This window comes from Pongo abelii, chromosome 8, assembly GCF_028885655.2.
Source record: "Pongo abelii isolate AG06213 chromosome 8, NHGRI_mPonAbe1-v2.0_pri, whole genome shotgun sequence".
Taxonomy (NCBI): domain Eukaryota; kingdom Metazoa; phylum Chordata; class Mammalia; order Primates; family Hominidae; genus Pongo; species Pongo abelii.
Window position 1 is genome coordinate 29,450,200 of NC_071993.2, and position 15,642 is coordinate 29,465,841.

The following is a 15,642-nucleotide window of genomic DNA, read 5'->3' on the forward strand; positions in this document are numbered from 1 at the left end:
GGGGAAGGTTGTGGGTGCAGTGGGATAGGTAGGGAAAATCAGTTTAGTAGTGGACGTGTGAGTTAGAGAAGTACATTAGATATTCAAGTGAAAATGATGAGTACGCTATTGGATATGCAGGTTTGGAGTTCAGGACAGAGGACCGGACTGGAGATATTCATTTGGGAGTTATCAGCGTGTGAGTAGTATTTAAAGCCATGGAACCACACGAGATCTCCAACGGAGTAAGTAGAGACAGAGATGAAAACAACAGCAACGACTGAGTCCTAGAGTAATTAGAAGTTAAAAGTGGCTAAGAACTGCAATGAATGTGCATGACAAGATCCGTGTATTGCCATCAAAGTGAGTGACTGTTTCTAGGAGGGTAGAGGTCAAGATGACTGAAGGAGGAGAGAAGTTTAATGACCTGGTATGGTGGAGTTTTGGAAAGATTATTATCTATACATTGAACATGCTCGGAAAAGAGAGGAGAAGTATTGGGGAGGATGCCAATGGGCTGAGAACTGATGTTTTTGAAAAAAGTGGGGAACAATGTTGGGTAGGGGTATTATAGGACCAACATGTTCGTATGCCTGTTGTGCAGAAACAGATCAATACACCAAGACAGCAGGCTTTGCAACAGAGAGAGGGTTTGATGACAGCAGGGAGGCCAAGTGAGCAGATGGGAGAAGCCCCTCAAATCCATCTCCCTGAAGAGTTCTGGGCTGAGGTTTTCAAGGGGATTGTAGGGGGTGAAGGGCTGAAAAACTGTAGTCATTGATTGGTTGGGGAAAGGGGGATGAAATCATCAGGATGTAGAAACTGCATTCTTCGGTGAGTCAGCTTCTCATGGGGTCCTTCAGACCAGCTGGTGTCAGTAGTTTCATCAGTATGCACGACCTACAAGAATATCTCAAATGGAAAACAACATTTCACAATGTTCAGATGTTATCTGTAGAGCAGTGAAGGGGGACTCTAATCTTGTGACAGGGTCTGTGTGATTCTGGAGCAATAGGTAGCAAAATGCTATGAGGAAGGATCAGAGAACAGCTGACCCCATGACTAACACTGAGTATGTGCAAGCTTGGCTTATTTTTGTTTCTCTCCCTCCCTTCTCTTCTGATTAATTTTATAAAGTTTATAGGGACAGTTTCAGGAGTGATAGATGATGATGGTATGAGATTTGCAGTAGAAGGGAAGGAGAAGGCTCTGGAAGGGGAAAAGAGGACCAGCAGGGTCCCTCCATCACCTCCAGGTCTGCAAGAGGTGGCAGGAAGGCCTGGAATGAAAAACGGCCAGCAGCCGGGCGCGGTGGCTCACGCCTGTAATTCCAGCACTTTGAGGGGCTGAGATGCGCAGATCACGAAGTCAAGAGATTGAGACCATCCTGGTCAACATGGTGAAACCCCGTCTCTGCTAAAAATACAAAAATTAGCTGGGTGTGGTGGCATGTGCCTGTAATCCCAGCTACTCGGGAGGCTGAGGTAGGAGAACCACTTGAATCTGGGAGGTGGAGGTTGCAGTGAGCTGAGAATGCACCACTGCTCTCCAGCCTGGCGACAGAGGGAGACTCCAGCTCAAAAAAAGAAAAAGAAAAACAGCCAGCACACGAGAGAAGAGGTGAGCATCGTCCTCAGGGAAGAGTCAGTTTTTGTCAGAACAAGGAGGAACTATTTGGAAGTTAGATTTGGGATGTGAGGCGTTTTGCTATTAGTGGATCAGGCTGATGGCACCGTGGAGGGGTTTCAGGAGTCAGGAACAGGTGGGAGAAGTTTTCCAGTGCGGGTTGTGCAAGTCTTCTGGCCCGGAGAGTGTGGGTGTGACAAGTGGCTTGAGAGACAGGGATGAAGAGCATGAATGCGAACATACAGCCCTGAGCTCGTGTCTGCCACATGGTAAGCTCTTAGAAGACCTCAGCTTCTTATTCATTTTGTCACAAATCGATTAATTACTGAGCTGAAGGACATATTAGAAAAGGGTCAATAGCAATACTTCTAACTTCCAATCTGTACTTATGCTTGGCATTCAATCGATGTTATCAAAACCTGTGCCAGCTCCAAGGAAGAGAGAACACTGTTTTCTGATTTAGTTGCTTCCTGAAAGGAGCTGAGAGCTGTAAAACACAGGCAAGATTGGACTTTTCAATAATGCTTATATATTGACTTGCAAAAACAATATTAGAACTTTTTTTAAATGCACACATTATCTCCTTAGGGTAAGGGAAAATGTTTTACCTTTTTATTTTTGCATCTCCCCTTTGAGTGAACATCGTTCTTTTTTCTTTAACTGGCAACTTTACAAGGTATTTGGAGAAATATAAGGGGGAGATAGTTTCTGTTTCTCATCTCTTTAAGCAATGTCCTCTTGTATACCAAATAATATCTTCCTGTGGTTAATGATATGAGAAAAAGAACGCCTCTCCAGAAATCTTTTCACATCCCAGATTCAGAGTTCCTGGGCCCAGAATGTGATCTGACATATTTTACTACTTAGGTAAATCCTTAATCTCAAGAGTGATGAGAGTGAAGTCTTTTTATGTCTGTTTTTTAGAGATGGGGCTCCTTCTGTCGCCCAGGCTGGAGTGCAGTCATGTGATCATAGCTCACTGCAGCCTCAACCTCCTGAGCTCAAGTAGTCCTCCTGCCTCAGCTTCCTGAGTTGCGACTACAGCCATGAACCACTGCATCCAGTTCAGGTTTTTTGTTTGTTGTTTTTCTTAAAAAACACTAGTGATTCTATTTTGATTCTGACAACTTTCATAAGGTCCAGGGAGAAAATAAATGTGTTATATTATGGGAGGAGATGGATTTATAAGCCCATGGGCACCATTCAGAGGCCATGTACCCTGGAAGCACTGAGGAATGTGCTCAAGGCAAACCCTTGGGTCATCCTTGACTCTTCTTTTGCTCTCACATGCACATCCAATCTATGAGGAAATTAACTTGGCTCAGGCAGTTTAAAAATCTATCTGAATGTTGCCTGAATGGGAATGCCTGGAGTCCCAACTACTCAGGAGGTTGAGGCGGGAGGATTGCTTGAGCCCAGGAGCTTGAGGCTGCAGTGAGCTATGATCATGCCACTGCACTCCAGCCTGGGCAACAGAGCAAGGCTCAGGCTGGTCTTGAACTCCTGGCCTTTAGTGATCCCCTTGCCTTGTCCTCCCAAGGTGTTGGGATTACAGGCACGGGCCACTGAGCCCTGCCTAAAACGTTCAATGTCAGTGACTTAGAAGAATGTTCGTGTGGACGGGAAAGCCCTGGATGGAGAGAGGATTCAGGCATTTGAGAGGTCAGAAAGAAGCAAGGTATCCAAGGACAATGGAATTGGCTGCCTGTTGCTCAATTGCATTGAGGCTCTACAGTAGGATAATGAAAAGCTGTAGGCTGTTAGGGAGCAGTTGAAAGCCAAGTGTGAAGGCCTGAGGGCCTCCAGGAAAGGGGCCCATTTTCACTCCATTCAGTGTAGAAAAAGCAGAAGACCAAACTATGGCTTGCCTAGCTTCAAAGATGATCATCATTACGCAAAGATCAGAGCACTGGTTGGGAAAACATGGAGCTCTTGTGCACGGGATGGGGACATTTGGGTGGATGCCTCCAAATATTTTGAGCTCTCTAACTCTTCTAAGCCCTCAGAGCCTGCAGAGGTGGCTCACCCTTCCCTGTTATGATCTGAAACTCCCCATATGGGCCAACACCACAGAGTTCTGTCCCCACGGGCCAAGGAGGGCTTCTCAGGATCCTCAACTTCTTGCCTGGTTGCCAGACCAATCATTAGAGGTAAGTCACAACATCACCAAGCCAAGAATATTATGGCAACATTGATGAGCCAGAAAGCTGTACCTCCTCCAAACTGTGAAAAATTCACCCCCATGTTCTACAAGGAAAGAACTGGATTTTGAAGGTGCTTGATCAAGGAGGCTGGATAAAGGAGAGTAAAGGGACATGAGGGCATTTTCTCAGGATATGGGACTTAATGCTTGGCAAAGACCCTAGAGGATGGTGCAGACTTGCTGCTTGGGTGGTTCAACAAGCCTAGAGATAGGTCCATGCTGAGTGGAGCTGAGACAGATTTTTAAAGGCTCAGGGAAGTGAACATGCTGGTATATTATGGTGATCAGAAGACCCATCAGAGGATTATGATGCCCAGGGAGGTCTGGAGAACACAGCATTCACCAAGCCATTGGGAAATTAGCTGAAGGCTTTCCTCTGCAGACCACAACTGGTGGTGTGAAAGGCTGTTGTGGAGTTGAATCCACACAGAGTAGTGATGATGGGGTGAAACAGATGGGAATCTTGTGAGATACTTCTTAATACATCTAATCAAAAGATAGCCAACACAGGCCAGGCACGGTGGCTCCCACCTGTAATCCCAGCACTTTGGGAGGCCAAGGTGGGTGGATCACTTGAGGTCAGGAATTCAAGACTAGCCTGGCCAACACGGAGAAACCCTGTCTCTACTAAAAATACAAAAATTAGCTGGATGTGATGGTGTGCACCTGTGGTCCCAGCTACTTGGGAGGCTGAGGCAGGAGAATCACTTGAACCTGGAAGGTAGAGGTTGCAGTGAGCTGAAGTCGTGCCACTTCACTCCAGCCTGGGCGACAGAGTGAGACTTTGTATTAAAAAAAAAAAAAAAAAAAAAAAAATCCAACAAGGATGCCCAGGAGGCTGAGGTGTTTGCTCTATCAAACATTTGCAATCCCTTGTCTAGTACCTGGAATCTGAGGCAGTTTTCAGGCCTGGAATACCCCAATAGAAAGGGTGGCCATGTTCCCAGGATGAAGGACCCAGCAACACCACACCAAGTCTGTGACGGTATAATTCCTTTTGTCCTTCCCCAAAGGACATTTATTCAAGTGACTCTACTCTGGGGAAAAACTCCCAGCTGTTTTGAAGATTACTGGATGCCTTGCAGGGATGGATGGAAGTAGGCATTGAGGTGTGCAATGACTGAGATCTTCACTAGAGAAAGGACTTACCTGGCAGCTGCAAGGAGTGTAGGCAGCCGACAGCTTCCAGCTGCAGCACCTGAAGGATCTGCTTCAGCTTTTCAACCAAGACCACACTTTTTCTGGGCAGCTCCCAGCCAATACCGGCACCATGGCGGTACCAAGGCCGTGTCTGTCCAACACAGGAATCCCCTTTGCTCCAGAGCTTCCCATCATGTTGGTCAAATCCGTGTCTGACCCACCAAAATCTGAGGCTCTCTCTTGTCTATCTTGTTTTCTACCCTTTTTCCTTTTGTAAGTGTCAAATCTGCATCGTGATCTGAAGGCTTTCCATGCTTGGGCAATCTTGATATTTCCTCTTACACTTTTTACAAACATTACTCCCCAACCCATATCTCTTGCACTTCTAAATCAACCTCATTGTCTGCTTTCCTTAGGATGCAACTGACATAATGCTCTGGTCTGCTGGGTTGTAGTCTGTTTAGCCACAGATAAGGCAGTCGGGTGCGGTCAATGGCTTTGCAGAGGCTCGCTCACACATGGAAATGTTTATGCCCATTTAAAAAGTTGATTCACAAAGTAGTACCAGATTTTCTCATTACAGTATTTTAATGCAGGGGCTGTTACAGTTGAAATATTCTGGAAGTTAAGTAGGAAAACTACATTGAAGATAAATCTAAGTTAATTACAGATGCAAAATTTTTGTTTTAAATGTAAGCATCTACCCTACTTCCTTCGACCAGATTTAGGCTGGGGTTCTGTGAATTGCACACAGACGTTTCTTGCTTGTTATGGAATTTGCTTTCTGTATTTCGGAAGCAGCTAAATTCTGGGCAACAAAATCAAACTGGTCTCACATTTAGATTAAGCACCTTCTATGGCTGAGCCACTTCCTCTTGAATGTTTGATAGTCACCCAAAATTAAGGACAGTGGTGGATACACTCTTTGCCTCCTATTTCAACACTTTCTTGCCTTTCTTATTTCCTAGTGCTATTTGTGGCACCGCAATCATATATGTTTACTAGCTTTAGACAACAACAACATCTTGGCTGCCACTTTAAAAAAATATTTGAGATCCTTGACAACAGCTCAATTCCTCGGACTTAGGAAGAGGTCACATGGCTTGTCACAATGGCTGAGACAAGGGTGGGAGTGGGAAGGTCTTTCCGTTTCTTCATCCAGGCACTTAGTAAATAAAACCAGTTCCTTAAAATAGCTTTTATACAAAGAACATAATCTTTTACCTAAGATTCTTTATTTGGTTTTCCATCATCCAGTCTTTTCTTTTTTTCTCTTTTAAAGCTCAAAGCCCATGGACTTTGAGATTTGTTGCATCTTTATCCACAAATCTCCTCCCTTTAATAACCAGTCTTCTCAGAACTTAAATTCCAGCCAAGCCAACACCTTCAATACACCCGGCCCATTTTTCTTCTTTGGATGCTATTACTAGACCGTTTTCCAGCCATTCTCATTTTATCAATATCTCCTTCAATCTTGAGATTCCTTCTTAAGAACCATTTCCTTCTAAAGGTCTATTCTAACTGCCTCCAAATGATTTCTTCTTCTTCATCATTATCTTAACGTTTCCTTAGCCATGAGCTTGTTTGTACAAGTGTAAAGATAAATGGTGACTGGCAGAATGCCTGTGCTTGAAAGATACAAACGGGCATATTTGCCAATTTCTTCTCTCTTATAGAACTGTGGTCAAACTACTCCGCCTTCATTACAATCACAAATGTGTGAGAATGAAGGAGAGGCTGAGCATGCCTGTAATCTTGGCATTTTGGGAGGCTGAGGTGGGAGGATCCTTTGAGCCCAGGAGTTTGAGACCAGCCTGGGCAACATAGTGAAACCCTCTCTCTACAAAAAATACTAAAAATTAGCCTGGCATGGTGGTGCATGCCTGTGGTCCCAGCTACTCAGGAGGCTGAAGTGGGAGGATCACCTGAGCCCAGGAGGTGGAGGCTTCAGTGAGCCCTGATTGCATTGCTGCACCCCAGCCTGGGTGACAGTGAAACCTCGTCTTAAAAAAAAAAAAAAAAGAATAAAGGAGAATATTCAAAATCATCATCAGAAATTTGAGGATTGAGGGACTAATTTGGATACTTTGTAATTGTTTTATTATTATTATTATTTTTTGGGACGGAGTCTCGCTCTGTCCTCCAGGCTGGAGTGCAGTGGTGCGCTCTTGGTTCACTGTAACTACCGCCTCCCGGGTTCAAACGATTCTCCTGCGTCAGCCTCCTGAGTAGCTGGGACTACAGGTGCATGACACCACGCCCGGCTAATTTTTTGTATTTTTAGTGAAGACGGGGTTTCACTATGTTAGCCCGGATGGTCTTGATCTCTTGACCTCGTGATCCATCTACCTCGGCCTCCCAAAGTGCTGGGATTACAGGTGTGAGCCACCGCGCCCTGCCTGTGATTTTTACATAGTTGTTCGCTGTCAGAGCTAAGGATTTTACTTGAGTTAACAAATAACTATGCTATAAGTAAGAAAAATGCTGAGCCAAAGACGTTCTAATACTTTTCCTGGTATTAGCTGGTTTCCCCTTGAGTTAGAACATACCTCTGAGAACACACAGGAGGAAATCTCTCAAAGTGTAACTGACATCAAGCTATTTATGTATACCTGTTTGCTTATCATCCATTGAGCCAGACATCTGACATCTTTGTTGCCTTTTTGTTTCTAGGTCTCAGTACTGTTGACATTTGTTTATTTATTGATTTTAATTTTTAGCCTTTGTTTCATTTAATACTTTAGTTCTTCACGCCAGAATTGTCTGGAAGGCAACTGGAAGTTTAACAGAGATAAAGGAAATTGAGATCACAGTATATTCCTCACAGTTCTAACATCTGCATTTCAGGAACAGGAGACAAACGTTTTAAATGTTTTGCCAACTGTGATTAAACAAAATGATCAACTACTCATCATGAGACAGTTCAGGGATGTGTGTCTGCAATTCACACATTTCATTTCCTAGCTTGTTCTTCTTTCAATAAAGAGGTCACAATGGGAGTGACTTTTAGTCTAAGTAATAAACGGTTACCTTTGCCTTTTTGTCTCTTGTAATAATTGTTGCATTGGGTAAGGATTAAATGTGATATGTGCGTTGTGATCTGCTTCAGAACAGGAGAGGAAATGTGTTGGTCTTCCCCAGGATCACCTCTGTGAGCCACTTAAAACTCTAGTAGACAGAGCACTGGAGAGTGTCCCCCAGAGAACTGTTTTAACTGGCGATCTGCCTCCTTACCATCTACCCCTAAATCCTAATGAGACTAAATAGTCTTTTGTTTTTATAAGTGTGTAGAAGCTATTCCAAAGCTTTTTAGATTTCATTGAGTAGTAAATTTCCAAAAGATATTTTTGAAGCCTTGCTTAAAGTTTTTAATATTTTTATTTTCTCAGGTAAAAATAGTTTTTAAAAAGAGGTTGTCGAACAGATTTTTTTTTTTCCAGAAATATTTACTGTGGCAGATATTCCTCTCTCCTTCCTTTTTGGCAAAACTTCAATTTCATGTGGGAGTTTATCCCTTTCCCATATGAGTTAAAGTTAAATCTTGACAAGTCGAAGCCTCTAAGTCAATATCCTTGACAGCGATTGGCTTAAGGGGAGGCATGAGATCCTTTTCTGGACTACTATGTACATGGGAAGGTCTGTTAGGGGTTTATGCTGGTCTGTTTCCATTTGTCCCACTCCATCCAGAACTCATCTGTCTTTTTCTGCTTTTCTCTGTGCCCCAGGAGGTTGACCTCTAAGGATTGCACTGTGAAGTCTTCCTTGTCCTCTGGCATTCCACTGGATTTGGCTAATGGAGGCACTGCTAGGAGGGCAGAGTATTCATAATTCGACCTCAGACTCCCTTACTTCTGGCTGTGATCCAGACAGTAGCCACATTCCTCTAAGGCACAGCTCCCGTGTCGAGCAAGCTCCCTTCCTCAGCTACAGCTCTCTTTATGAAGGGTGGAAACTTCCTTTCTCCTTTCTCCTTCAGGACCAGAAGCAGGGAGGACTCCCTGCTATAATCCTTGGCACTTCACCTTTTCTCCTTGGTTCTCTTAACTTTGCTTGCTTGCAGTCTTTAAACAGCCCCTCCATTAAATTCACTTCTATTAAATTCTCTGAGAGTGCAAGCTCTTCCCTGCTCAAACCCTGAATGATACAGGGGGGCTTCGAGGAATGGTTCTTGAAAAGACTCACAGAGGAGGAAGACACAGTCTCTCTTGTACTGGAGGTCATTGTGTCAGCAGGTGACCCTGGGACCTTGGAGGCAGCCATTTTGAACAATGAAGGGATCCAGGTGAGACAGACCAACATGTTGTGGATAGCAGAGACAAAAAATGGAAGGGGAGTGTGTCCTTGAGGCCACTGTGCCTTTGAATGACTCAATTTTGGAGGTGCCCTGAAAGGGGACAGTGTGCTCTATGATCTAGTACACATTCCTGATGCTTTATGTCACTTTGAGTAACAGTCTTGTGTTCTGTGAAGCTGAACAGTTTCTCTCTCACTCCCTTTTTGAGATGGGGTCTTGCTCTGCACCCAGGCTGGAGTGCAGTGGGGTGATCAAAGCTCACTGCAGCCTCAAACTCCTGGGCTCAAGTGATCTTCCTACCTCAACCTCCCCAGTAGTTGGGACTACAGGCATGTACTGCCACACCCAGCTAATTAAAAAAAAGTTTTGTAAAGAGGGATCTCGCTATGTTGCCCAGGCTGGTCTCAAATTCATGGTCTCAAGCAGTCCTCCTGCTTCTGCCTCCCAAAATATTGGAATCGCAGGTGTGAGCAACCATGGCCATCGGAAAGTTTCCTTGAGTCTGTTAAAGCAAACCCACAGGGTGCAATAACAAAACAATGGGATAGGTGTGGGGGAAGTGTACTTAAATAAAGTGAACAGAGATGCATCTAAAGTGACTTGAACGATGAGAAGTTCAATGAGAGATGAGCAGGTGGGAAAACTATCACTACTACTTCAGAAAGAAAAGGGACATTTAAACTCCAAATATGCAGACAGAACATAAACTGAGAATAAATGGAAGGGCTAGAAAGTTAAATGGAATATTAAGGACATTACTTTTATTTTTTCTCAATGTTTGGTAAGCACTGGTGTGTGGGTGTGTGGGCGTGTATGTGTGTGTGTAGTGTCTTTTTCCATGGTTTATGGCTTAAAATAAATTTTTTGGTAGAAATTATACAAAGCACTCATTGCTGCATGCATATGTAACAGGGCAGCATTTAACCCAGTTTAGGCAATGGGGTAAAGTCAGTGAAGGTTGGTGCCGGGATCCTGTACCTGTAAGACTGAAGTGGTTTTCAGGGCCCCCGCTCCACTCCCTCACGCTTCACCAGTTCCTGGTCTTGTCTCTGCCTCACCCCATTCTGGGTTGCTCTGCTATGGTCCTGGTCATTGGCCCTGGCCTCCCTCCTGCCCTGGCCCTCCAGGCTGGCTTGCCCTGTGCTCTCCGACATGCAGTCCTGGGCTGGGGTTCCCCTTCTCCTTCCTCCTTATCCTTCTACCTGGCATTGCACCCCTGTGATTCTCTAGAATAAATTCTCTATCCTTGAACTGCTATGGTGGTGATTTTGGTCTTGGTAAGCCCTTCCCCTTAAAAAAATAACTTTAAAAAAAAAAAAACAATTTTCTCTAAGATATTTTAGGATAATTTTAATTTAAAAAACCCCTGTATGGCATTCTTTTCTCATGGGCTGTAAATGCTGAGTGTGTTTTATGCTTGCCCCCTCTCTGTGCTCCTTGTCTTACTCTGGCCCCTTATTCTAGACCCTCCTCCAGCTCATGGCCCTCCTTTGCTTCTTCACCTCTATTTTTGAGATGGGGTCTTGCTCTATCACCTGAGCTGGAGTGCAGTGGTGCAATCATAGCTCACTGCAGCCTTGAACTCCTAGGCTCAGGTGATCCTCCCACCTCAGCCTCCTGACTAGCTCGAACCACAGACATGCACCACCATGCCAGGCTAATTTTTAAATTTTTGCTAGAGATAAGGTTTCACTACATTGGCCAGGCTGGTCTCCAACTCTTGACCTCAAATGATCCTTCCACCTCAGCTTCCCAAAGTGCTGAGATGACAGGTGTGAGCCACTGCACCTGGCCCACTCACCTCTTTGAATCGTTGTCTTCTCAATTCTGAATCCTTCTCAATTTTCCTCACCAACTCTAGATTGAGAAGTGGGAAGAAGAAACAAGAAAATAGGAGGAGAAAGAGAGGCCCAAAACGATTACTTTCTAATGCAAGCAGAAGAGAATCAAGGTGAAAGAAAAGATCTTTTGAGGCCTGGAGTTGAGTGAGCCCATGAGCCAAACCTTAGAGGGAAGGCGGGAGGCAGGGCTTGTGATTTCTTCTTGGGTGACCTATTTGCTTAAATGATGCTGGAATTGTAGGCCATAGATGCAAATTATAGAATCATTCCCTGACTTGCCCACTAGGTTGGTCAAGTTGGGGAAAATAATCAATTTATCCCTTGAAAATTAATTCTTTGTGTTGGACGATAGCGAAAGGGCCTAAGAAGATACTGAATAAATGCTTTCTGATGATGTGGGTGCAACCAGAAGCCACTGCACTGATGTTTTGAGGCCTTTCCAGTGGTAGAGTTCAAGAGTTCTTAATTAGGAACACATGTTCTGAGAGTCCACACAGTCACCTCTTGTCACCGTAAAGGAAGACGTTAAAGGGTATGGCTTTAGAATGAAGAATGGCCTGGTGCAGTGGTTCATGCCTGTAATCCCAGCACTTTGGGAGGCTGAGGCGGGAGGATCACTTGAGTCCAGGAATTCGAGACCAGTCTGCGCAACAAAATGAGACTCCTGTCTTTACAAAAAGTAAAACAATTAGCCAGATATGACAGCGCATGCATGCAGTCCCAGCTACATGGGAGGCTGAGGCAGGAGGACGGTTTGAGCCCAGGAGGTTGAGGCTGCAGTGAGCTGTGTTTATGCCACTGCACTCTAAGCAGGGCAGCAGAGCAAGACCTTCTCTCAAAAACATAAAAATAATAAAAATAAAAGGAAGAAACTTGCTCCTTGTAATGTATGGGGTAAGATGTTTTGACCCTTTCCTTTTTTCTTGGCTTTGGGACCTTAGGGGATTCACTTAGGCTCTCTGGGATACCAGTGTTGTGATCTGTAACACTGAGATGATTGATTCTGTTCTGCTCACCTCTCAGTGTCAGAAAGGATCAAATGATACAGATGACAGCATGTTGTGACACATAGCCTTACACGCTAGTGCAAGGTATCACTGAGGTTTTACTATGACGTGTGACCCAGTTGCACGGTCACCAGGCACTGTGAGTGCTACTGGCCAGCTCCCTGCTGCAGAGGAAGGCCAGAGCAATCTGCAGTCCTACCCCTGGGTAGCTTCACTTGGCTGGAAAAAAAAAATCACTTACCCAAGGTTGTGTGCCTAGACTGTGCTGAGAAGCTGCGGGAAACAGAGAAACGTCTCAACCAGGGCATTTACAAACCAATGCCTGGGAGTACCATCAGACTTACCAAAGGACCCTCAGGTTAATATATTTGATAACATAGCCATCTGGCAGTTCGAAATGAAGTCACGTTTGTTTAAGAAAATTACAAATAAATGTGTTTTTGATTCAAGTTCATCTTCTTAGCCCCTTTTCCTAAGTATTTCTGAAATCTGCCCACTTCTCTCCATCACCACCACACCTTTATTCCAGGCCTGCCTCACCTCCCATGTCCATTAAACTCTCAGCCTCTCACTTGGTCTCTTTTGTTCCAATCTCTTTCCCCCAGCAACCTACTGTCCACGCCCACCCTGCATCTTCTCTGCCTCTAGTCCAATCCTGTCACTTCCCTGCTTAGCATCTCCCAGTATTTCCCCGTTCCTCCTCCTTCTCTATGGAACTCAGACTTCCAGCCTCCCCAAGGCTGGACTGGGTCGCTCCTGTGTGCTCAGTGGGCATGCTCACCCACCTTCCCTCCTTGATCTCACTTGGTGGCCTCACATCACACTTCTCTGAGGAAGAACTCTCTCAGACTACCACTAAATCTTCTCATCAAAACTGCTGACTTGAAGCTTGGACAAGAAGGTGGAAGAGAATATGGAAAAGAATTATCACATACCCCCACTAGACATCAACCATGTGTCTTTTTTGTGTTTTTTTTTTTTTTTCTCTTTGAGATGGAGTCTTGCTCCGTCACCTAGGCTGGAGTACAGTGGCACGATCTCAGCTCACTGTAGCCTCCACCAGTCAGGTTCAAGAGATTCTCAATTCTCGTGCCTCAGCACCCGAGTAGCTGGGACTACAGACGCCTGCCACCACACCCATCTAATTTTTCTGTTTTTAGTAGGGACAGGGGTTCTCTGTTTTGGCCAGGCTGGTCTCGAACTCCTGATCTCAAGTGATCCACCTGCCTCAGCCTCCCAAAGTGGTGGGATTACAGGCGTGAGCCACTGCGCTCGGCCCATCTCCTGCTAAATCTACAATCATCTCCCTCCACTGTTTCCCCTTTCTTCCCTCCAGGTACAATTGTCATGCATCCCTCCCCTGTCCAAGGTCAATTCCTATGCTCATGCCTTGCACACAATCCCTGCACCATCTCAGGGACTTCCTCCTTTTATTATCTCCTCTATCTCTAACCTCATCAAGCTTCCCCTTTCTCCTGGATTATTCCCATCAGCATGCAAACATTCCGAATGCTTTTCCTTGATCCTTTAGAGGATGTCCAGCTATCATTCCATTTGTCTGCTTTTTATGCCTAAAATTCATGGAAGAGTCAGCTGGGCATACCATCTCACCACCTCACCTCTTCTCCATGCCAGTCGGCCTCCCCCTTCTGCTGCTTGATTGTGACTCCTGCTCCAGGTGAGCAGTGACCTCCTCCTTGCCATACTCAGGGCTCAGCTTTCTTTTTTTTTCCTCTCTCTCTCTTTCTTTCTTTTTCTTCTCTTTTCTTTTTTTTTTTTTTTGAGACAATGTTTCACTCTGTTGCCCAGGCTGGAGCGCAGTGGCGCGATCTTGGCTCCACCTTCCGGGTTCAAGTGATACTCCTGCCTCAGCCTGCCAAGTAGCTGGGATTACAGGAATGTACCACCATACCTGCTAATTTTTGTATTTTTAGTAAAGTTAGGGTGTCGCCATTTTGGCCAGGCTGGTCTTGAACTACTGACCTCAAGTCATCTGCCCATCTTGGCCTCCCAAAGTGCTGGGATTACAGGCATGAGCCACTGTGCCCGGCCTCAGCTTTCTGCCTTCATCTTGCTCCTTGCTCAAGGGCAGTCACCACCTCGCCGAGGTTTCTTTGTCTTTCCCAGTTCCCTCACTGGCTCCTCCTCCCCTCCTGACACAGCTGTATGACTGTGTTCCTGAGCCCTCCACTGCTCTTGCCATACTCTCTGTGGGTGGTCCCAACTTGACCCATGGCTTTAAATAGCATTTATTTGCTGGTGATTCCTGAATTTATAGCCTCAGCTTAGACCACTGTTCCTCTGAACTTCAGACTTGTGTATCCAACTGCCCACTCTCCACTCCCATGCAGCAATGTCACAAGCATCCCAAAGTTAATATGTCCCAGAATGAACTCTTGATTCCTGCCACTTCAATCTATTTCTCTCCTGTCTTCCCTGTCTCAATAAATCACACCTTCATCCACCTGTGGCTCCATTCAGAAACCTGGATGGCCTACGTGTCTTTTCCCCATACTTACCTTCATAGCCGGTTTGTCAGAAATTCCGGACTATTCTACCTCTAAAACACATCTTGAATCCGTCCACCTATTACCTCTTCTCTCACTATAGTCCAAGCCACCACCAGTTTTTTCTTCTCCTTCTTCTTCTTTTTTTTTTGACGGGGGGGGAGTTGGGGGCTTGGGGGGGCATGGGTTTGCTCTGTTGTCCAGGCTGGAGTGCAGTGGCACAATCATAGCTCACCATAGCCTCCACCTCCTGGCTCAAGCTATCCTCCCACCTCAGCCTCCCAGGCAGCTAGGACTACAGGCCAGTTAACTACTATGCTCAGTTAATCTTTAATTTTTTTTTTTTTGTAGAGACAAGGTCTTGCTATGTTGCCCAGGCTGGTCTCAAACTACTGTGCTTAGGTGATCTTCCTGCCTCGGCCACCCAAAATGCTGAGATTACAGGTGTCAGTCACTGTGCCCAGCTCACCATAAGCTTCTTATGTGATTTACCTGATTCCACTTGTGGAAGGCTTCAATTTCTTCCTACGCAGCATCCAGGGAAAGTGTGATGCCTGTATAAATCTTTCAATGGCTCCCCATTGCCCAGCTCATATGGCCCTACTTGGTTTGGCCCCTGCCTTTCTATGTAAGCCCTCCTTCTCTCACCATGTCTCTGCCCCTCCTCTTTCCACAACCCGTGGCTGGCCCTCCTCATATCTGTTTCACTGATTAATACTTAGTCTGTGGTAACTGCCCCAGTGCAGACACTGTGCAAATCAATATTTGTTTTGATTGTTGAACTTATTGCCACGTGTTAGATCCTAGAGTAACTAAGATGAACTAAAGAAAGCTTCCATCAAACAGGAGCTGTTAGTCAAGTAAGTGACACAAATGTGTACACAGAGAATATTTACAATTCATTGTGATGGGGTGAACACGAGGGGAAGCCAAGGAAAGGCTTCTCAGGGAAGGAACACTTGAATTGAGCTGAAGAACCTCCCGTAAATCTAAACCATCGCATAAAAACAATAACTTCAGGAAACAGAATGGAAAAATATGCTAA

The 15,642-nt window shown here is 45.2% G+C and overlaps 1 protein-coding gene across 1 annotated transcript in view; it reads left to right on the forward strand.

Moving 5' to 3' along the window:
* Positions 1-1,818: 1,818 nt before the first annotated feature.
* The window catches only part of LOC100937132 (putative uncharacterized protein C10orf126), a 35,886-nt gene continuing 22,062 nt past the window's right edge, over positions 1,819-15,642 (forward strand). The window contains exons 1-3 of the mRNA XM_003777533.3: positions 1,819-1,874; positions 2,530-2,674; positions 3,605-3,755. Coding sequence (XP_003777581.2) covers positions 2,652-2,674; positions 3,605-3,755 — 174 coding nt within the window. The 5' untranslated portion in view covers positions 1,819-1,874; positions 2,530-2,651. The remainder of the gene's footprint in view (positions 1,875-2,529; positions 2,675-3,604; positions 3,756-15,642) is intronic.